Source organism: Theropithecus gelada, chromosome 20 (assembly GCF_003255815.1).
Source record: "Theropithecus gelada isolate Dixy chromosome 20, Tgel_1.0, whole genome shotgun sequence".
Classification (NCBI taxonomy): domain Eukaryota; kingdom Metazoa; phylum Chordata; class Mammalia; order Primates; family Cercopithecidae; genus Theropithecus; species Theropithecus gelada.
In genome coordinates, this window is record NC_037688.1 from 11,667,776 (window position 1) to 11,691,446 (window position 23,671).

General features: G+C 40.9%; 1 protein-coding gene across 11 annotated transcripts in view; it reads left to right on the plus strand.

Moving 5' to 3' along the window:
* Positions 1-23,671, plus strand: part of FTO (FTO, alpha-ketoglutarate dependent dioxygenase) — a 413,322-nt gene that overhangs the window by 245,701 nt on the left and 143,950 nt on the right. For 2 of the 11 annotated variants that reach the window (XM_025369995.1, XM_025369994.1), the window contains one exon: positions 13,978-14,084. The exons of the other annotated variants lie outside the window; for them this stretch is intronic. In XM_025369995.1, coding sequence (XP_025225780.1) covers positions 13,978-14,062 — 85 coding nt within the window. In that variant the 3' untranslated portion in view covers positions 14,063-14,084. The remainder of the gene's footprint in view (positions 1-13,977; positions 14,085-23,671) is intronic. 11 annotated transcript variants of the gene reach the window in all.

Genomic DNA, 23,671 nt, shown 5'->3' on the forward strand with positions numbered 1-23,671 from the left:
CAGCTGCTATCATTCGTGCCGAAGAGACTGGGTGCTTACTCCGGCACAGCTAGTTAGTTGGGAACTAGAAGTTGTGGCATCTGTGGTTCGGTAGCTGTCCATTGCTACTAGGTAAAGTTGTTTGCAGTGTTGGGGTGGGCACGAGGAATAAATGGAAGAGATTCCAGGGAGAAGCAGGGAGGCATTGGCCTGCTGGTTGCCATCCGGGTCTTTTTTAAGACATCTGTCCCTTCTCTTTTAGTAAGTCTCTGCTTTTTGCTGCCCTTAGTGAAAGAAAGTTCTTTGTGTCTCTGATCCAGATTACTCCATAAAACCTGATAACTCCATAAAACCTCCTCATAAATGTGTAGGAATTGAAACATTGTATAAATTTAGAGCAAAGATTAAATGAGTCTAGAGATAGGGTTACTTTTTTCCCCCAAGATACAGCAACTTATCTTAAGGAGGCAAGTGTTGTTAATGTTATTACCATTGTTACTGTCATTATTTGAACAGTTTTATGGGGGACAAAAGCCAATTGACTTCTGTGCATCTTATTTATAAAATCAACACACGAGCTTTAGCATGAACTCTGTTTCTGGTAGGTTTCTGACCGCGATCAGTTGCTGGCTGGCTGTTTCTTATGGGCAGTGCTTCTTAAACTTTTTGAGAAAACAGTTGATTCATTTAATTTTCCAGCATACATTGATTAAGTGTCTGTTGTTTTCTAAGCACAGTTGTTTTAATTTTCCAACATACATTGGTTAAGTGTCTGTTGTTTTTTTAACCTGTTGTTCCAGGTTCTGGGAATACAGCAGTGAACAAAACTGATGACAGTTCTTTCACGGAGCTTGTATGCTAGTGGAATGACAGATACGAACTGTTTTCCTATGACAGATATGTCATATGACAGATAATGTCAGTTTCCTAAGCGGAACTCTGAAAATTTCTTTTATAAAATGTACATGTAGTTGCTATTCCCTGTATATTCACCAGCACTCAACAGTGACCAAAATGAAGTCATTCAGTTGAGATAAAGATACACCATTCTATTTTCTGAGCTTTGTCATAAAGTAATCATTTGTTGTAAAATTTGCATTTCTAGTTGCAGTGGGTCATATTTGGGAAGTAGCCGTGGGATGCCAGTTTTCTGAGGAACACCATCCTAGGGAATCCGTAACATTAATTCTCCTTCAGTTATCCACACCCTGGTCCCCATTTCCTTTTCCAAGACCTGTGTCATTTTAAAGGTCTTCACTTGAAGGAAGGCTTAAATTCAGGCCACATTATATTGACAAATCTCTCTGAAGAGAGAATGGGCAAAGCCAGACCTATCTCATAGGTGTTGGGGATTACCTGTGATAATGCACTCAAGTACTTCATAAATGCTGGTTTTTGTTGTTGGGAGTGATCTGTCAGTCATGCGTTGGTTCTACAAAGATTTCTTAAGTGCCTCCCTGGTATGAGGCACTATCTTAGGTCCTGAGGTTATAGAGATGAGTAACATGTGATTAGGGGAAATGTATTACACAATGTAGAATAATAAATACCATGGAAGAGATTGAGTCATGGTTCTATGGAAACCCACATCCCAGGGAAGAAGACAGGCTCTCCTTAAGTGTTCTCATAAGACCCTCATTATGTGCCCAGCCACAGTGAGAAATACTGCTCCATCACCCAATTGTGTTGGCTACCAGTGGATAGGTAGCTGTTTGTCTCAAAGCATGAGTGAGAAATAGGAGAGAAATTTATACATGAGGATAGGTCCTTGTATAAAAGTTGTGCTACCTTCTTTCCATTGTAGAAAGTTTGTGGAGGAAAAATGGTTTTCTTTCAGAGTAAATTTCATTAATATGGTTGGGGGCATAGATTCTGAGTCAGATTGCTTGGGTTTGAATCTTGGATGCACTTCTATAACTCCAGGCAAGTTACAATTGTGGATTGTAGCCAGATGAGTTACTTAACCCCTCTGAGCCTCAATTTTCTCATTTGTTATTTGCCTAGGGGATGATAACAATAGAACCCATTTCATAGGGTTGATTAAGCAATTAAATGTAAAACACCCAGAGCAAGTACCTGTAACATATTAGATGTTCAATAAAAATGACCTGTCATGATCTTCAGATCAAAACAACAAAGCCAGGAATAAACCCAGCCACGCTTCTCCAAATTGGCCTCTCCTTTGAGAGAATGCCCCATGTAGTAAATATCCTAGCCTCCTGGTAGGGGCCTGATATTGCAAAACTGGTGCAGGGAAAAACACCAGACAGAGTTAGTGTTCTGCGCTCAGCACTGTCACAGAATTGACAGGTGGAGGGCTGGACTTAAGTTGGAATCCCATCATTAGTGGCTGTAGGACTCTGGGCATGTCATAGACGCGCCTTAACAACTGTATGTAAAAAACAAGCGACTTGATCTCGATCACCCCAAAAGTGGAAGGCATCTTCCAGCTCTCACAAGGAGTGGCTCCATACGTGAGCTCCCCGGGAGCAGGGAAAAGTGGGTGTTACTCCTGATGGGTTTCACTCCTCTACTTCCACTTTCCCTGAAATCTGCAATGGTACTAATTTTAATAACAATAGCAGCTGGCATTTATTGAGAGCTCACTATGTTCCAGACAGAGTTTTACATGCTTTATATGATGAGAAAACCGAGGCATAGAAGTGCAGAGTAACTTGCCCAAGGCAACAGCTAGTAAGTAGTGAAGATGGAATTTAAGCTAAGATGGCCCAGGTTGGCCAAGAGCAGTAACAAGCGTTAGTTTTTATCAACCACTCGTATGGTTCACTTAGTATTTTAGAGACCTTCTAGGATCCTTCTCAGTGTGGAGATAGGCAGGTATGTATCTTTACATATTTATTTCCTCTGATACTGAGCATGTTTTACAGTTTTTAGTTGTGGGTGCATCTCTATAAGGAAATAGTATCCAGCTAATGCATTATCAATCTCCCTACTATTGATCTTTTAAAGGAGAGTTATCACCTTTATATGCTGTGTCATTTCTCTCATATTTGTCATGATCTTTTAGAAGGTGGGAGAGTAGGGGTGAAAATTAGAACACCAAAGTTTAGCCTCTGAGAATCTGTAAATCTCTGTAAATCCTCTAAGTCAAGTAATTTTGGGGCTATGTTAGTCAAGGCTGATTTCAGTAGGTGCCCTTAAGGTGAAAGGGTAGCAATTTATCTACTCCATAATGGGTTAATTGCCAGCTGTACAGTTTGTTTATATCTAGGAAACAATTTACCGCACATGAAGAGTAGTAATTTTATTCTATCTCAGGGGTATCCCCAGTGTATTTTACAAATTTACTCTGTAATGTTACAGATAAAAGTAAACTCTGGCTTTCAGTTGAGGAAGTCATGGTGGAGGAGGATGGGGGAAGGGGAAGGAACAGCTCTGCTGGCCTGTAGGGGACACTGTTGCATCATTTATTAGAATTTGCCAGTATATTGTCCCAGGACAAAAAAACAAAACCAAACAAATCAGAAAACAAAACAAAAAATAGGTTAATCACCTTAAAAATGCTTATTAGAATTATTTGAATCGTTGCAACGTGTTTAGAATGTTCAGTACTTCTCAGGTATTGGTTAGACTGTTCAGTATCCATGCATGAAAGGAATAGGTTAGTGCTTCTTTCTGAGAAAGGAGTGTTTGACGGGACTCTTCTGATTAGCTTTCTCTCCATAGTCAGCTTTGGATAGGGTGCTCAGGACGTTACTTTTTAGTTTAATAAACCTTTAGGTTTAGTTAACCCTCTTCATTTTTTTATTAAGATATGCTCATATTAAGTTGTTTGCTTCCAGAATGTATGCTAAATAAATGTTGTAATCCTTGGAAGGGCATTTGGAAAGTTCTTATTGTCTTCTTTTTATCCTCATATATTTTTGTCACTGAAAAAGTTGCTGTTTACTGAGAAAATGAAGTCATATGTACAAGGAAGGCTTCTGTAGGGCCTGGTCTGAACTCCAGGAAGCATACAGCCAGATGCTCTGCTATGGCGCTCTTTCCAGACTGTTGACAACCATTGTATCTGTCCAGGTACCCCATGGCCTTGCCAGCAAAACCTCCACCCCTCTGCCCAGCTCTGGCCTCTTTCCTACCAGAATACGGGCCTGGGAGGCAACTGCAGTGAACCCTCAGAAAGCATAGGTTTTGCTAAGGCAGCCTGCACAGTAATGATACTGTTAGCTTGCTTCATTTCCAGTTTCACCATCAATTACGCCATGTGTTTCATCCAGTTGGTGCTACCCTCCCAGTGTTAATTATAACCTACAAGACTGTTACAGTTAATTTTATGGCAAGCATATTGTCTCTTCAAGGCTCCAGAGCAGCTCATAAATTATCTTGAAGGTAAAATGTAACTTGGGGAACTAGTTATGAAAATTCCATCCATCTCGCTTAGGAGCTGCAGCTGCTACTGTCAGCTGCCTTGCCGCTGCACTGTGAAGGAATTACGGTGGGTCAAGTTTAAGAGGGTAGGCCCAGGCTGTCACTGAGGAGAAAGGCTGTCCTGGCCCTGTCAGACAAGTACCTTCTGCCAATCCCTGGTGGTTTCACTTTGCAGGCAGGAAGAGGCAGGCAGCGCAGGTGGATGGTCCCCAAGCTGTCTGTATTCATTACTTTACAGAAACTTCTTGTAGGTAGGCAGGTCCAGAGACCTTTCCTCTTCTCTGTTGTCATGATGTTAGGCATCATCTGCAAAGTGTGAGATGGATAACTCTATAACTAACTCTGGGCTTGGTTCAGGAGAGGAGGAGAATAAGGGGGCGGAAGCTATTCGTGGCAGCACCTCCCAGCCACCCCTTGCTGGTCTCCTACATGGTAATTTCTATCTTGCAAAAGCCCCTGGCTTGAACGAGCATTTTATTTGTGGTGGTGATTTTTCCTATAATCTGATAAAGTGAGATTTCACTGTGAACGAATGTACTCGAAAATTGCCTACTAAATAAATTAACAGGTTATCTTATTGGGATAATAAACACACTCCTTTTCTATTTCCTCACACGAAGTCTAAGCTTTACATTTCAGCCCTCGGGGCTTTAGCATTATTATTTTTAATGACTGAACACAAGTCTTTCATTTAGCTTGTTTGTATAGTTACTGTAAATGATCTTTCTGCTGTTGGTACTTCATTTGAAATTCTGCATGTTATGCTAGCTTTAAAAGCTTTGAGGGGGCCTTGGAGAATTGGGAAGCTGTATTAAGCACAGCATCTTCTAGTAGCATTGGAAACGGGCTGTGGCAGGAAAGTCGGAGAGGGTGTGCTAAGAAAGTACATCTGCATGTATAAATCAAAGTGTGAGTCTGAGTGAAGCATACACAAACAGTGCTGGTTTTGGTGGCAGGTTGAAAACTCGCCGTTGTAAAGTAAGAGAGCCATTCCCTTAGCTGGTGATTTCTCCTTGTGTGTTTCTGAGCACTTTATTGCATCCACACAGCTACTAGTTTTTGCACCAAGGATGCCTAAGATCATTACACTGTGGCTGTATAAGAGACTTGGTTTGGAGGGATTTGAAGGACACATGGAACAGGGAATTCATGTCCAAAGAGGCACCGGCCTTTCTGAAGGAAGTATTCGCCTGAGCTCTTGATGATGGGGGCATGAGAGTTGGATACTTGTGAGTTTTCTAGTGAATGCTAGTGAACTCAGACCAGGGATTGCAGATTCAGATGTCTGTAGGGCCTGGTAATCATGTATGTATTAATGAAGCCAGAGAGGTGAGACACTGTTAAGTTCAAGGCAAAACACACACACACACACACACACATACACGTGTGTGTGTGTATGCCAGAACCTACATAGAGTAGAACAATGTTACAAAGTCACAGAGGCAATACCCAGATTGTCTTCTGGTCTCCTGGCCAGCGGGCATTCACACTCTCTCAAGTGGGCAGCCAGGCAGCTGCTGTCCAGCCTTGCGAGCAGGCGGGATCTATGTTAGTAGGTCTTCCACATTGTCAAGAGAAGTGGAACATTCATGTTGTATGTGTATGCTTCCGAAGTCTCCCAGCGTTTTAAATGTTAGCATGAATTCGAATATTTGTAACTGTTATTCAGGCTAATCAAAACATGTATGGTGGCTGGATGTTGTGGGCAGGATGCTGCTATAGAATGAAAGTCTGACTGCTTTGAATTAAAAACCTTCTCCATCTTCTCACACTTCTCAAGAATAGAGGGAATGACCCTGGCTGGGAGACCAGGACACAATCTGGGTATTGCCTCTGTGAACCTTATGACCTTGTAACATTGTCTTATTCCATGTAGGTTCTTGCGTGCGTGTGTGTGTGTGTGTGTGTGTATGTGTGTATGTGTGTGTGTTGCCTTGAACTTGGCAATATTTCATCTTTCCTTTTATAAACAAAGTATATGAGAGTTTCCAAAAGTGAATGAGGTGGATATGGTGCTCATTGTCACCATAAAAAGGTGTCCACAAAAATGTTGGCAGTTTTGAATTTGATAAAGAGTTTAATTCTCAGAAAGGAAGGGTCGGAACTTCATTGCTAGTGAATCACCATTTCTCCTGTTACACCCTTGAGCTCCTGCTTTAGCTCCCAGCTCCTCCATGGGGGAACCCAGCTGTTCTTTCACGGTAGAAGTGAAGCTTGAACAAAGATGTCATGTGGCCAGAATCATCTTTTAGTCTCACCACTCCACACTGATGGTCACATAGAGGTGTGATTTGGGAAGTTGTTAAATACAAGAGGGTTTGAGCTTCTGGAGAAGAGGAAAATATAAAAACGCTTTTTCCTTTAAGAAAGATAAAAAGATAAGCCTAAACCTTGGCTGCCACTGAAGTCAGCTGTTACGCATGTGTAGTTAAATTTCATTGTAAATATTTCATAAGGGTTATTAGAATGGAGCCGGGTTGACATCACAGCCCCAACTGTACCAAAGGAACCATTTCATTAAAATAAGCCAACATTTCCAAAGAAACATGAATTGCTATGGCAAAGTTAACGTAAGGTCAGAAAATCCTCTGGAAGAAATTTCGGTATCAATGTTTATAATCTCTGCATTTATGGATTTGCAGTTTGTGCAAAAAAAAACTCCCAAGGAGACTTTAGTTTGGTTAAATGAGACTAGCTTGTGAAATAGTGTGTATATCCAGATCCATCCTAACCCAATGCCTTGGCAGCCTTTTGGATAAATAATGTCTTTTCCAAAATGTGTGTATTTGAAAGAGGAAGAGGTAAATTAAGTGGCAAACTGTGTCTCTGGGTTGTCATAAACGAACAGAATCCAGAAACAGAAAGCAAAGACTGACAGTTCATTCATTCTTTGAACAAATTACATAGCTGTACGTTTATTTATTGATGCATGAAGGGTTGCAGTGAAGAGCAAAATGTTTACCCTAACTACTTTCATTTTCTTTATTAGGGGGAGGTGGAAGTAAAGGTTTATTTAAACATGTATTTGTGTGTGTGTGTGTGTGTGTGTGTAACACAAAATATATATGAGGTTTAGAGGCATTTGGCAGAAAAAAAAAAGATATTCACATTAAAAAAAAAAAAAAAAACTTAATCCATGCTCACAGATGGTCCTGTTCAGGTGCTATTTTAATTATGAGGTAAAAAAACAGCCCCACACAGTAGGAAGTCGTCTTAATAAATGGACTGGAGCTTTTGTCTTCAAGCGTCAAAAAGCCTTGTTACTGAGAAATTTAAATACTTAGTATTATAGGGGAGAGTCTCAAAATGACCACGATACTTGGAGAAAGCAAAATGATGGATTCTTCTAAAGATCAAATGAGCGTACGAGAAATGTTTTACAATTGTATAGCTTTGAACTTCCTTAGTATTGGTCATTTTAGTGATATTTTTTCCAGTGATAAATGTCACGGATACATCCATGCAGCCAGAGGACAAATAAACAGAACAAATTGCAAATACATTAAAACATTTTAATCCTCGTGGAAGTATTTCTTTACTGTTCTTAAGTGCAAAGGGCTGCTTTGCCCTTCACGTGAGAGAGTGCCCAGAAGAACTAATAGTAATTCAAATGATGCGGTAACTTACAGCTTGCATTAATAACACACAAATAGAACAGTCTTCTTACTAAATATTAGTAATATATTATAATAATGTTTTACTGTCTTTCCCTTAGTGGGGAATTATGAGGACCTCATGTTAGGACCTCAGTGTCCTGACATAGTTAATTATCCGTGGATAATGGCTTCAGCCACCAGAGTTCTCAGTGAAGCAGCTTTGTTGTTGAGGGCTTATTAAGTGTTAGCAGACTCAGGTGTGGTGCACCTAGGCACTTTCCTACAGAAGCAAACAGCTGTGTTTGCTTTACCATATTATACATCACATAGAGCATCTCATTTATTATAACGAAGCTAATGATGCTAGTGGAAACCTTTATGTCCCGTTCTATATAGTGATAATATATTTGCTGTAAAGTTGTTAGCTTGTTTTTCTTAAGTAATTAATCTTTTCTTATGCCAAATGTATCACATGAAAATAGGTTAGCACAGGGTCAAAATACATTTAAACCAGTCTGCAGAGATTGGATAAGACCTTTGAATAGAGCATCATTTTTTTTTGCTTTCACAAGGGCTTCACCCCGTCTCCAAGCTACCCCCAACACAATGCTCACATTACTAGGAACTTAGGCTAATAACGGAACTGTTTTCTGTTTTTTAGTGCTGAGACAGGATTCAGACCTGAATGTGTGCTAAGCCAAGTAAGCTTAGTGACGGTCATCCATGTTCAGTCCCTTAACAAGGCTATGTATTATCCATGTGGATAATTTTGGTGGTGGGTTTCTGTCTAACCTACAGTGTCTTTGAGTTTGTGCATAGTGAGACTCTATTGAAATGTGCCGAGGCCTAGCTCAGAGAGTCCTGAAGTATAGTGCGCTGTGCATGGCACATAAGATGATTCTGTGAGACACTGATGAATACTCTTTATTTGAAAATGTATACATTTTGCTTTTTGTGTATATAGGGAGACATTTGAAATTCACTCTCAGCAATTTTGAAATAATGCACTCTATTATTATTAACTACGTTACACTGCTATGCAGTATGTCTCAAAAACTGATTCCTCCTATCTAACTGAATATATTTTACGTTAGGTTAGAAAAGCATAATTAGAATATTGGATCCATGGTTCTCAACTAATGTTATTGAGGACAAGACTCCAATCAATCTTGTTTTTTTTTTTTTTTTTAAGTCGATTTAAAGAAAAATGCTAGAAATGCAGTAATGTGGGTGGTTCATGGATATGGCTAAAATCATGACAGTGGATCACATCATCAAAGTTTATAAAATGCTAGCCTTATAAATTGGAGGGGTCCAGAAACATATGTTTCAATCATAATTATCCTATTGATTATGAAGGAGATGATCATGATCATCATCATCATCATAATGGCAGCTAACCTCCTCTGAGTCTTTACTGTATGCCAGGCACTGTTCTAAATGTTTTGCCCGTATTCCTCACACCAACCCAGTGAAGTAGTTTTGTTTTATTTTCTTTCGTTTTATAGTTAAGGTGGCTAAGACCCAGAGAGGTTAGGGAGTTTTTACTCAGGATAGCACAGGTTGTCATTGGTCAAGCCAGCATTTGAGCCCAGGCAGTCAGCTTCTGATATCCTCTTCTTAATCCACTGCCTTTTTCTGTATTGCGATAGATTAAGAAATATTATTCTCTGTCTGTTCTCTAAAGAAGAAAGGTGGAGAAGCAACATGGAAACATGTAACATAGAATATGATAATGCCATGATTATCCATGTTTTCTGAAGGGCTCTAACCTGTGCAGCCGACTGGACCCTGCTGGGCCCTTGGCTTCCTTATGTAGCATCTTGGACATGTACTAGAGCAGATGACAAGGGTCAGTGGAGCAAAAAAAAATCTTTGGCAACTTCCTTTCTTTTTGTACTTAGAAAAGTATCATAATTCTTTTCCCCGCTCACTTTAAATGTATGCAAGCAATATCTAATCTTGTGGAAATTCTCTAGCAAATAGCATGTTTATATTCCGAGAAAGAAGAGACAGAGTTAACCTATGAAAATTAATCTTGACTGTTAACAAATGTGCTGAAATGGGTGGAGGAATACAGCCCACAAGACTGAGATGTATGTGGGAATTGGATCTGCCAGGTCCCAGAGCGAGACCTAATGCACACGTTTGAAGTTCTTCTGTGACTCTCGATTAACCTTGATTTAAAGTTCCAGAAAAATGCTCAAGCAAGCAAGAATTCTCATACTGTCTTTCTCATTTGATATTTTTCTGAGCCAAAGTGCCTGCTTTTTTGAGTGGTATTTATGACTGGTTACATTGCACAAGGAAACTTGACTTGGGTGAGGTTTTAAGGTATGGAGAAATGGGTAATGGGGGAACTTAGAAAACCCGTCTGGTGAACGTTTCCAAGTTACTCTCCCCATGGGCCCAGAGTCATCCTGAACAATTACTTGAGAATTGTGAAGGGCTCAAGGAGGAAAACTGCAGAACAAAATGGGTTGAAAGAATTTATACTTTTGTCATTTCAACTTGAAGCCAGGGGCTAAAACTCATGTCTTACACCATGGTAATCTACAACCATTTAATTTGCTAACAAGACTTAACTGATCAGGCTCTGCAACCTCCTTCTCCAGTATAATCAAAACAAGAAGCATTTGGCTCTGGAAAGTAAACGTTGTCTATCTTTTATTGTCTGGCCCCACCATTTTCTTTCTGGCAGGCTGAGATGAAACAGAAAGCTGATATTTGGAGCCACTGGAATTGCAGGCCTTGTAATTTAGAAATATCCATTTTATCCCGTGTAATTTCTTCCCTAAGATTCCTCAGTCTAAATCTGATACAGGTAGGAGCCAAGACAAACAGTAACCATTTATAGTCACCCAGACCAGTTTGAATTTCACTCTAATGTAAAGCAAAAAGAGTTTTTGGCTTCATTTCAGGTGTGTAACAGGGGTAGAAAATGCATTTAAAATTTAGCAGCAAATGTTACCATATGTTTCCATAACAACTGCAAACTTTTATGTTAGAAAAGCAATAATATAAACACGTAGGAATCTTGGAACAGTAAACTATTAATTTACCAAATATAAAAAAATCCAGCATAAAGGGGCTTTTATAGCCACAGAAGCCATGAGGGGCCCAGCATCCTGTGAATTTCTCCATTATGTGGCAGAAAATGCTGCCGGTTCATTTAAATGAGCAAATCTTTTAAAATTATAGATACAGTGTCCATTCTCCACAGTGCATTTTTGTGAAACAATGTGTGGTGGTGCCAGCTGTGGCTGAATTCTTCTTACTGCATTGAACTAGTAAAATACCCTTCAGAAGCTACTCCCAATGCATGTCTGTAAAACAACGGCATTTTCTCCCTTCCCTCATAGCTTCACACTTGACGATGAAGGCACGGGTCCTGCAGAAAGTGCAGTGCCCAGTAGTTGGCCCTAATGCTTGGCAAGGAGTAGATGTTCATAGGTTGTTGATAGATATGAGCAAGGTTCTCAGTTTCCTCACCTACCCATTTTGAAATATAAAAAAGACAACGGGAAAAGGGGAAAGGCAGATCTATTTAACCACATCTCAAGAATGAGGGGTCAGTAAGAGTTGTTGAAATCAAATTCACTGTTGTTTGATTTCTCTATGGAACAAAGAAATAAATAACCTTCTTTTAACATGGCTACCTGTGGATGGGCCTTTCATTTAAAAGGAGGCATAATTTTTTTTCCCTAAACCTCCCTCAGAGGATACATAGGTTTTGAATCTTTATCTACAATGAAACCGACAATGTTACCTTGTCATTTAAGGCAGATGGCATACCTTGACTAGTCCTGAAACTTGGGTTCATGATATCACTGTCATTAAAAAAACATATACCAATCAATGAAGGGTAAAGTCAAAGAGAAAAGAAGGTCGAAGGGAAGTGGCTGACGTAAAACGTAGGTACAGAACTCTGAGGGCACAGGGGGTGCATTCAGAAAGGGTGCTGATGTAGCTACAGGGTAGAGAGAAGGGTGAAATCTCCAAAATTTTAGAAGGCAGAGTAAAGAGACTAAGGTTTCAGCTGTGGCAGGGTTTTCACCTTGGCCTCTCTTTAGCCTTCACAATAGAGCCCATGGGCTGTTGAGCCGTAAGTGGTGCAGCAGGGGCATTGGTTAAGAAGGCTCACATCGTTAGTGGGCCAAAGGAGAAAATGGACGCTAATGTTTAAGGAGCCTGAATGGATCTGAGAAAATGTGGCCAAGCAGAAGCAAGAGTGAGTGGCATGATTTAGAGTAGCAGAGATGGGACTGGCAAAGGAAGAGCTGCTTTGTGAAGACCTGATTCATTTCCAACTCTTTGGTGGGCCTCTATTTTTAGAGCAGAAACCTAATTTCACCCAAGTTACCACCGTCTCTAATTGGACTAATAAGAAAGTTTCTCGTGTTTCCATCAGTGCTTGACCAGTTCTAGAGTGTTTTATTCCATGAAGCGTTCTTTAAGCATTAGTGCCATTGGAGTCTAGCATTGACCATATGGGTCCTTAATTTGTGTCTGAGTATCCAGTTACTTGAAGAGGGATGGTTAACAACAAAACCAAGAGCCATTCATTTATTCCACAATTATTTATTGAACACCTAACAGTGTCCCTGGAACTGGGTAAAGAAGAGTGAACAAAAAACCACAGCCTGTTTCTTGTGCAGGTAGAGCTTACAGTCTAGTGGCAGGAGGCTGCCTAAAAATAAGCAAGCAAGTAAAAAAGAGGGTTTCAGATAGCGACATGTACTATGGAGAAAAGGCAACAGGTAGGCAATGGAGCTTTTTAGGGAAGCCTCATTTGAGCTGAGATGAGGGGGAAGAGAAGGAAGCAGTCAATATGACAGAGGGATGGGATGAGAGAGGAAGGAGGGGTCACATTTTAGGGTTGGAGTAAAGACTTCATCATGGAGTTTGCTGACAGGTGAAACATAAATCCAAATTCTATTTACAAAGTATACAGAAAGTTTCCACTGTGTAGCCGGTGCTGTGTTAGGTGCTGTGGAAAACACAGTTCCTCTAATCAAGGTTATGGTTTAGTTGTTGGGAAAGAGACTTAATTGATTATGAGATAAATGTCAAATTAAATAACATTGACCATAAGTAAATCATGAGCTCTTTGAAATAAGTAATCAGTGTGAGTTGAGAAAGTCTTTATGGAAAGAAAGAGGGCATCAAAATTGGAGCTCAAAACTGTTGAGGCTGGGCGTGGTGGCTCATGCCTGTAATCCCGGGGCTTTGGAAGGCTAAGGTGGGAGGATTGCTTGAATCCAGGAGTTTGAGACTGGCCTGGGCAACATAGCCAGATCCCATCTCTACAAAAAAAAATTTTTAATAAAAATGGAAAAAAAAAATCTATTTTGTACTTCCTATGTGTTGATGGTTTGTATGTATCTTTAATTTTTTTCCTTGTAGTAGTCATACAAAGGTGAGTGGTTTCATCCCCATGTTATAGATGATGAAACTGAATTCAGAGAAAGTTAAAGATAGCTATTGACAAAACTTCAACTCAAACCATTTAACATCTGAGAACCTAAAAATCACTGACCACTAACTAAAAACATGACGGGCTTTGAGCATCCCTGTGATATTTCTCTCCCTGTCTCTTTCTCCTTTTTGCGGTTGATATGCTAAATGTCAGAACCAAGAGGATCTGTGTGCTTGTTTGTAGGGCTGTGGGGAGGAAAGAGCACTCTGGGGAGTGGATGGTCTATTATGAAGCCTGTCTTTGGAGAAAATTCTCTCAAATCGAGCAGGTAGTGGCAGCTACTAAGTGATGAAGAAAGCAGATCTAGTCTCTGGAGGAGAAGAGGAAAATTAGTGGAAGTAGGTACTTCTTCCTTATCTTGTAAGGTTCAGGAGACCATCAGGGTGAAAAGACCATGAAGACCATTGCAGTGTACAACACATCTCACCAGTGTATTTCCCAGAGACAAGCAGAAATGCTATAAAAGGAGGCATAATACAGTCATGAAACACCCAAATTTTCCTCTTTGTTGTTTTGTTTTGTTCTTTTTTTTAGATGGAGTTTCATTCTTGTTGCCCAGACTGGAGTGCAATGGCACAATCTTGGCTCACTGCAACCTCCACCTCCTGGGTTCAAGTGATTCTCCTGCCTCAGCCTCCCAAGTAGCTAGGATTACAGGCATGTGCCACCACGCCAGGCTAATTTTTTGTATTTTTAGTAGAGATGGGGTTTCTCCATGTTGGTCAGGCTGGTCTCGAACTCCTGACCTCAGGTGATCCGCCTGCCTCAGCCTCTCAAGGTGCTGGGATTACAGATGTGAGCCACTGCACCTGGTCCCCCTTTAATTTTAGAACTAAGACAACCCTATTTAAAATGTATTTCTATAATATGTAGATATTTGCTTCAGGGATCCTTTCCTTAAATTATCTTTTTAAGGGATGGCCTGGGCATAGATAGGTCAACTTTAAGATGACCTTTTTTCAATTGAGGGCATATCCCAACAAAATTTTCTTATCCCCTGGCTTCTCTGGGGCTGGCATTTCTGACAGACGTGTAAACAGATGCAAGCATTGTTGCTAATGACAGGTGATTATAAGAGGCATGGGGGCCAAGGTAATTAAACCACGATTTGACAGGGACATTTGGCAATGTAATATTTCAGCATTAGAACTCTCTTTGCAACATACTTCCTCCACTTGGCTTGGTGAATATAATTCTTTTTTATTCTTCAGAGTGTGTTGCTTTGAGATCTGAAACTGTCTTCTCTGAATTTCTTCATGGTTCATTGTAGAACACTAGAACATGATTACCATTGGACCGTGTGGGCATCTAGTCAATATCTAAGACCCTATCCAAGGTTTGTCCAGTAGTAGTATAATAGGGTCTGTGACCCTACTGCTGGCATTGTATTTGACACATTATTATGCCCTGTGTGATAGTGATAGTGCCTTTGGAGAGAAACATGAGTTATTTTCATACCAGTCTAATTTCAGTTTCTCTGTTACCTGCATTTACTTGACGTTGCTCTTATGAATCAAAAGATAGCTTATTCAATTCTCTTCTTTCCTAAATTTCCACTACTGGCAGTAGGAGAAAATCTCAAATTATCAGTAACCTGGTATTAGGAGGAATGATGGTAGAAATGATCATCAAGACATGGAATTTATTTATTCATTAGAGTTGAATGTATTTTTTTTTAAAGTACCTTCTTTTTGCTATCAGTAACAATGCCTCTTTAGGCACTTAGAGACCACCTCCTACTAACCGCTAATGTGGCAAACCTATGAATATGTATTTGGGGGAATCGTATCTTCTGTTGTATAAATAGCTGACCCTCATGGACTGAATATTTATAGTTTTGATATTGACTAGCTATATGAATTATATTATTTATAGTGAACATAGTAGTGTGGTTTCATCTAATAAAATAACAGCTCACATTTACTATGTATTATGGTCCTGGCACTTGTCTAAAATAGCAACTTTTCCCAAGTAGGTCAATCCACTCCTTGACTGCAAAATCAGCTTTTGAATACTCTTGGTATAGGGGATGCCTGGCCATTTTAAGAGATCAGAGAATTGGCCCACTTAGAGAAGTTTAACCACTGGCTAGATAGCTGTTTCTTTTCCTCAACCAATTTTGATTTTCCCCAGAAAGGGATGTAGAGGGAAATGAACTTGTGAATATAGTTTCTTATGCCAGAGGAGTGCTGAGTGATTGTGCCTCTTCGTGGGTTGCCTCCCCCAGTGTAGAAAGCTTGGGAACACTTCATCGGGCAGCCTGGGAAGCTGGCGGCTGGCTTTTACATTCTGCTTCAGGCTGCAGTCTGTTTCTAAGCAGAGGCTGTTTTAAAGCTTTGTCAGATAGGTTAAAAGGTGTCCCACCCCTGGTGTATAAAAAAGAGAGAGCGAGATTAAGCTCACTAAGCCTGCCATGTTCCCTGTAAAATATCAAGTCAAAATGATTTTGAAATCCAAAGTTACCAGGCTTAGGGGTGTGACCTTGAGTGGAAGCAGCCTGGGAACTGGGAAGGAGAGATCTGTGCAAAACGCAATTGGCCACAGGCTGGTGGCCTCGGGAAAGCTGGCGAAGCCAAAGTGAATTGTCTTGTTTCTCTGCCTTGCAGCCAACAGAGCACAACCCCAAATAAATACCCAGCCTGACTTCTAGGCCGGTGGATTCACCACGGAACTCCAGGCAGCCAACCTTTCTCAGAGTGCCTGCTTAAAGCAAAGCCTGGGTTAAGCTCCAGCAGCTGACGGGGGTGAATAAGACAGGATCTCTGCCCTCGGAAAGCTTAAACTCAGAAGAATTCCACTAAAAATTAAAAATCTCATTGAACCCCTACGAAAGCATCCAAATCCTTTGCATGTATTATGAATGTGTTTAATCCTAAATAGTAATAATACTAACTAGTACACATTAAGTGCCTCTCTGTGCCAAGTACTTTTTAAGTGTTTTATGTGAATTAACCCTTACTATAGTAGGTACGTTTGTTATCTCTAATTTTAAGAACAGGGTACCTGGAGCCAAAAGACATCACGTAACATTCCCAGGGGCACAAGGCTGGGAGGCAGGGGAACTGGGATTCCCAAGCAGGAAGTTTGGTTCCAGAGCCCATGCTCTAGGCCAGTGGTTCGGTAATTTTAGCATCATAATCACCTGTGGGCTTGTGAAACCCAGATTGCAGGCCCTTCCTGAGTGGGGCTTGAATATTTGCATTCCTAACAAATTCTCAGGTGATGTGGAGGCCCACAGCTCTATGCCAAGTGAGAAGAGCACAATGGAAACCAGTCACTATAAAACAAGAAAAAGTGAAATACCCTGTTACTGATGTAAGCAGAGTGCTTTGAGAATGTCAGTAGTAGCTAATAATAATATTATTTATTATTATTATCATTATTATTGTCATTATAACTGTCACTTATTGAGTGTACTGGACACTTTTGTAACCATGTAACCATTATAACTGTTACTGTGGGCTATCTCATTTAATCCACACAACCACCATATGAGGTGTTAACTGCACTTTACAGCTGAGGAAACTGAGGCACAGAGAGTTTACAAACTTGCCTAAATGACAGGCCAAGGATTCAAACTATCCCAGGCTAATTCTGGAGCCTTAGCTTTTAACCATGAAGAAGATAGTGAAAAGAGGGGTCTCAAACACCCATCCATAGAGCAGATAGGGTACAAGCTGGACCCTGAAGGAGGAAGATGCCATAAAAAGGCTTCCCAAATGGAATGGATATGTGCAAAGGCCCAGGGGCGTGCAGGTGCAAAGTGTGATAGAGAGTGAATAACATGGAGACTTGTGTGTAAACTTCTTGGCAAGAAATGACGAACCATAAGGATGGGAAAGCAGGTTGAACAGCCTTGAAAATGGGGAGTCAGCAGTATTCAAGACTGGACTTGGGGATTTTTGAACCTTTCAGGGACACACTCAGCCTCAAAACTCATTTTTTGAGACTTCCAAACAGAATGACAGTCATACTTTGTTAAAGATGCAATGGGGTCGTCTCTTCTCTCCCTGACATAGTTTGAGAGTCTCAAAATATGTTCAGAGAAGAGCTGGATGTCTAAGGTTACGAAGCCTGTGACAGTGAATCACGCCCTGCCAGGAAGAGGGTGTTTTGTACACAGCCACATCAAAAAACCAGTGGGAACGTGTGTGCCCGGCTGTGAGTGTATCCGTGTATAAATCCGCACACTACACTTAGAAAATGCCTGCTGTGCGTGGCACTGGTGCAATGGTATCGTTGGAGCTGCCAACTTGTTTTATTTCTGATAGTGTTTGGCAGCCCCTGAAGGAGGGAAAGTATGAATTTTTATCTCCCATTTACTAGACTTTCATTATATTGTGCTTACAGACACAGTGTCAGCACATAAAATGTTAAACATCACTGGTCTGAAAGAGGCTCCCATTGTCTTACCTCTGGTGCTGGGGGAGTCTTGCTAGCTTTGCTGTAGTGATTCTGTCAGGGTAATATGACATGAAGCATTTCTCAGTAATGACAGACATTGAATATGAGTGACAGGAACCCTGACCACAAGGAATGGGTTCAATTACCAGAGATTGGGGGGGGGTTACCTGAGATAAAACCAAAGGGCCCAATTGTGCTTGGTTTTGACCCCTTGACTCCCAGATCCAGAGCAAAGACAAATGGCTGATTAACCAGCCCCTAACCCTCTTTTTCAGTGATAAACTTGTTTGGATTTCCCTGTCCGAAAAAAAAAAAAAAAAAAAATCTATGGGTGGCATGGTTTCTAAAGGAAACATGATCAGAAACAGGAGGGCTGGTGCTCGTCATTTTTGTCTCTTGCAAGCACAAAACTGAAAACTGTCATTCTATCTTGGACTGGATCTAGGACGGTGTCCAGAAATCAATACAAGATAAACGATTGCTCTCTTCACCCCACCTTTCTTCTGCTGCAGTGCCTACATTGCTCCAGTTCACCTGTAGCCAACCTGACGCCAGTGTAAATGAGAGATCCTGCCATCAGAGGCTCTCCTTTTTTTTTCTCTCTCCTGCAGGCTGTTCTGCTCTGCATCGAGTGCAGCTTTGTGCTTGTTTATAGTCCACTGCTTACAGCCCCCAGATAGAGTTATAGCGAGCAGACCAATTAAACTGTCGCAGGCTGCCCTCACTTGACTAGCTCTGCAGAGTCATTTAGCCAGCAGACATTCCTGACTATTAAAGCTAGTAGCAGCATGTCTCCAGTGCTGGAGATAAAATGAATGAAATTTGTTATTCTGGGCTGACACTTGATCCTAGCTGTTGAACTAATGCTGTTGCACCTGAAGTTTTTCTTTATGGTAATTGCTGTCTATGTTATTATTTCATATACTAAATAGGAGAAAATTGCAACAAGTATTAAATTCTTTGAGCTAATTCGCGAGAGTTCTATTGTGCATTCTTCCAAGGTAGATCCCAACTTCTGTTGAAGCCTGGGAAGACAGATGTCGCTAGCCAGATGCACTGGCTTGTGTTTCATTATTATCAGAGACATTTCAATTTCAGGTCTGGCCAGGCATTTATCAGCTTTACCTGAAATCTGTTTTAAAATACACTTTCGCTTCTAATTCAGTCAGCATATGTTGGGATCTACCCTGGGAATTCAGTTATGATGACCAACATTGACAGTGATTTGCACTAGTCTGGTTGATTCAGTGACAGATTCTTGGTATCAGGAAGTCTCTGGCACAGTATACACTTAGGTAGATGGGCAGTGTGAAATAAGGCTTCCCACTGGGCACCTTTGGAATCCACAGCTCTAACTGGGAGTCCTTGAACACCTCAGGTAGTAGCACTTCAATGAGGACCTATCAGAACAGGTACACGCAAGGTACAGCGCCTCCCAAAGCATCCAAATCACTGGTCCTCACTGCCCTGCCCATTCATGTTCACTATCTCCTAATTTCTGTTAACTTCTTTTACCAGATCTCCTTCCAGAATTAGGGAGATTATTTTAGACTTTTCAATATAAACCACATTCAGAGTTTAGTGAAATCTCTGAGGCCTGTAGATTGCATAGAAGATCATTTCTTTTACAGCATTCATTTGTATGCTTAGCTTGTGGTCAGAGCTCGTGGTGAAGGCTCCAGACAGGACCCAGAATAAGAATTCAGGTCTGATTAGTGGTAGAAGTACTATGCTTGCTTTCATGTTAATGCTTTGGGAAGACACTGACCCCAATCATAATGTTACTTTAATTTCTACCTGAAGACCACACCTGACAGACATAGCAGGGCTCTGTCAATTACAGGGACATACATCTCTAGAATCCCAAGACTTTGTCAAGTCCTTACTAGGAAACAGTAGTCAGGCTGTACTCCATATTTTGATTAGAGGCAAATGTGAGAGGCTTGAACCTCAAAGTAATAGGAGAGAGACATGGGGCATTGTTATTATGTTTCATCATTCTACCCCCAAATTTAGGGACAGTCCACAGATAATGATGCATCCTGCATAAGTGCTTTCTCTCTTGACGTAGACAGACATCTGTAATTTGAATGATAATGGCTAGTATTAGAGTGTCTATCTTGGAGGATTTATATTGCAAGTTGAAGTCCATATAGTTTGTGAGGCCCCAAATATACTGAATGTATATTGGTCTGCATTATTTCTGATATTCATAAGCTTCGTTTAAAGAAGCTCTTGTAACAACTCGAATCTGCTAAAATTGAATTACTGTAGTTTGCAGCAAAGTTCAGCATGAGAAATGTATATTTTCTTTCCCCACTGAGAAAATGAAAGAAGCATTAGTCTTTCGTTTATATATGAGACGGGTAGATTATGTATAGAGTGTCAAGTATAGAAGATTTATTTTCCCACCCTCAAATCCAGTAGGAAAAACTGGCATTTTCATCAAAACTAAACTAAGACTAATCTTTGTTCTATTTTCTGAAATTGCCAAACATACAAGTTTTAGGTATTTTAAAACAGTATATTCACAGGCAAACATTAACTTGCTCCCAGCGGTCCTTCAGATGCACATTCATTCTTGTCTTTGGTATTTGAGGATCCTAATGATATCATAATAACACAAGTAAAAGTTGCCGTATAATAGCTGCGTGTGTGCATTTCAGACCCAGAACTAATTCTCCATGTTTCTGTCTCTGTATCTATCAAGCAGGAGTGGTAAGCTCTTCTCTCCAAATCTTACCTGGACTTCTTTTTCTGTATATTTTGTGTTATTGTTGGAGCTTAGATTGACCTGTTTGTGTGGACAGCACAGAGAACATAGGGGAAACCTCAGCATGCAAGCTGATTGACATCGTTTGGATCTGTGTCTCTGCCCAAATCTCGTGTCAAATTGTAATCCCCAGTGTTTGGAGGAGGAGCCTGGTGGGAGGTGATTGGATCACGGGGACAGAGTTCTCATGAATGGTTGAGCACCATCCACCCTTGGTACTGTGTAGTGAGTGAGTTCTTGTGAGATCTGGACGTTAAAAAGTGTGTACCACCTCTGCCCTGACCCTTGCTCCTGATCTGGCCATGTGACTTGCCTGCTTCCCCTTTGCCCTCCACCATTGTAAGTTTCCTGAGGCCTCCCCAGCAGCTGAGTGGATGCCAGCATCATGCTTCTTGTACAGCCTGCAGAACACTGAGCCAATTAAACCTCTTTTCTTTATAAATTATCCAGTTTCAGGTATTTCTTTATAGCAGTGCCAGAATGAACTAATACTATAAGAGCTTGTTTGGAAGCTGGTTATTTTAACAGTATAGAGTTGGCTGTCCATATCTGTGGGTTTTCACATCTGTGGATTCAACCAACTGGGGTTCAAAAATATTCAGGAAAAGAAATGGATGGTTGTGTCTGTACTGAACATGTACAGACATTTTTTCTTGTCATCATTTCCTAAACAACACAGTATAACAACTATTAACATAGCGTTTACTTTGCATTGCAAATTATGAGTAATCTCAAGGTGGTTTAAAGTACGTAGGAGGATGTGTGTAGGTTATATGCAAATATTATGCCATTTTATGGAAGGAACTTAAGCATCTATGGATTTTGGTGTCTGAGGAGGGTCCTGGAAGGAATCCCCCACAGGTACAGAAGAATAACTGATTTAAAGTAATGGTCAGGGCCGGGCATGGTGGCTCACGCCTGTAATCCCAGCATTTTGGGAGGCCGAAGTGGGTGGATCACCTGAGGTCAGGAGTTCAAGACCAGCCTGGCCAACATGGTGAAATCTCATCTGTACTAAAAATACAAAAAATTAGCTGGGCATGGTGGCGGACACCTGTAATCCCAGCTACTCGGGAGGCTGAGGCAGGAGGATTGCTTGAACCTGGGAGCAGAGGTTGCAGTGAGCTGAGATCGCGCCATTGCACACCAGCCTGGGCAATAAAAGCAAAACTCCATCTCAAAAAATAAATAAATAAAACAAAGGTCAGAATTTGGAAGATTCTTGAAATGTGAGTGCAGCAGAGAAGATGACTGAGTTTGGGGCTGTCAAGAGGCCAAGTTAAAGGAAAATAAAGACCCTTCTTCATTGTACTAAGAATGGAAACATCTGTGTGTATATAGACAGTTCACTAAAGTAAAAAAAGTCTTAAGATGGCAAATATTAGGGCCGGGCCCGGTGGCTCACGCCTGTAATCCCAGCACTTTGGGAGGCTGAGGTGGGTGGATCACAAGGTCAGGAGATAAAGACCATCCGGCTAACATGGTGAAACCCCGTCTCTACTAAAAATACAAAAAATTAGCCGGGCGTGGTGGCAGATGCCTGTAGTCCCAGCTACTTGGGAGGCTGAGGCAGAAGAATGGCCTGAACCTGGGAGGCAGAGCTTGCAGTGAACTGAGATTGTGCCACTGCACTCCAGCCTGAGCAACAGAGCGAGACTACATCTCAAAAAAAAAAAAAAAAAAAAAAAAAGATGGCAAACATTTGGATAAGGTGAGAGTGGTGCATAAAGAAGGGCTCCTGCTCCAGAACGTTTCTTCTGCAAATCTTGAAATACAGTAATTCCTTTCTTCTTTCATATGCTTACGTTTAGAGAGCATCAGACCTCGCCTTAGGCACCTTGCATTCATTGTCACGTTTCAGTTCCATTGAAGTAGAATACCCTCACTTTACCTGTGAAGAAACTGGGCCTCTGAAAGCTTAAGATTCCCACTTACCATTTGTTAAGAAATTTTGGAAGGTAGGTGTTGAACCTGGAGTCTGTTGCTTCTAAAGCCCCTTCACCAGTTTTGAGCGGCCAGAACTTTGTGTCTCTGAAATTAATTGCACTTATCTTAGAAAGCAGAACTTCCAGCAGGAAATACGCAGACTGCTTAAAATCGTTGTAGTTGTTCTTGATAATGGTGCCAACCCAGTGCTGGGCTTTTGGTCACTAAAGCCAAAACTAAACCCAGCCAGGATATAAACCAATGTTTTGTTTTGTTTTTGTTTTTGTTTTTGTTTTATTGAGACAGAGTCTCGCTCTGTCTCCTAGGCTGGAGTGCAGTAGCACGATCTCAGCTCACTGCAACCTCTGCCTCCCAGGTTCAAATGATTCCCCTGCCTCATCCTACCAAGTAAGCTACTTGGGATTATAGGCACCTGCCACCACGCCTGGCTAATTTTTATATTTTTAATAGAGACAGGGTTTCACCATGTTGACCAGGCTGGTCTCAAACTCCTGACCTCAGGTCATCCTCCTGCCTTGGCCTCCCAAAGTGCTGGGATTACAGGCGTGAGCCACTGTGCCTGGCCTACCAATGTATTTCTTAAAATTTAAACTTTAAACCTGTTTTCCTAAGTGTGGATTACTTAGAGTGGGTTGAGCTGACATGGTCCTTCCCGTGTGAATTATAGGTCTTTGTTCAGGTCAGGCATCAGCAAACTTTTTCTTTAAAAGGCCAGATAGTAAATATCTCAGATTTTGTGAGCCATACAGTTTCTGTCACAACTGTTCTCCTCTGTTGTTGTAGTTCAAAAACAGCCCTGGACAATATGTAAATGAGTAAGTGTGGCTGTGTTCCAGTAAAACTTTATTTACTAAAACAGGTGGCAGGATTTGGCCGTCAGGCCATAGTTTACCAACCCCTAGCTGAGGCCATGAGGAAGGGTTATGTTTAAGGGAACCAGAACACAACCAATGTTGTATTCTTTTTTCATTCATTGTTCATGTAAATTGCTGGTGAGAGATGTTCTCTTAGCAGAACTTGAAACCATTTTCATTGGCTGGAGTTTAAATTTTTTTTTTGTTTTATCTCTTGTTTAAGCACATATTAAATGTGTCCATGTTCTTT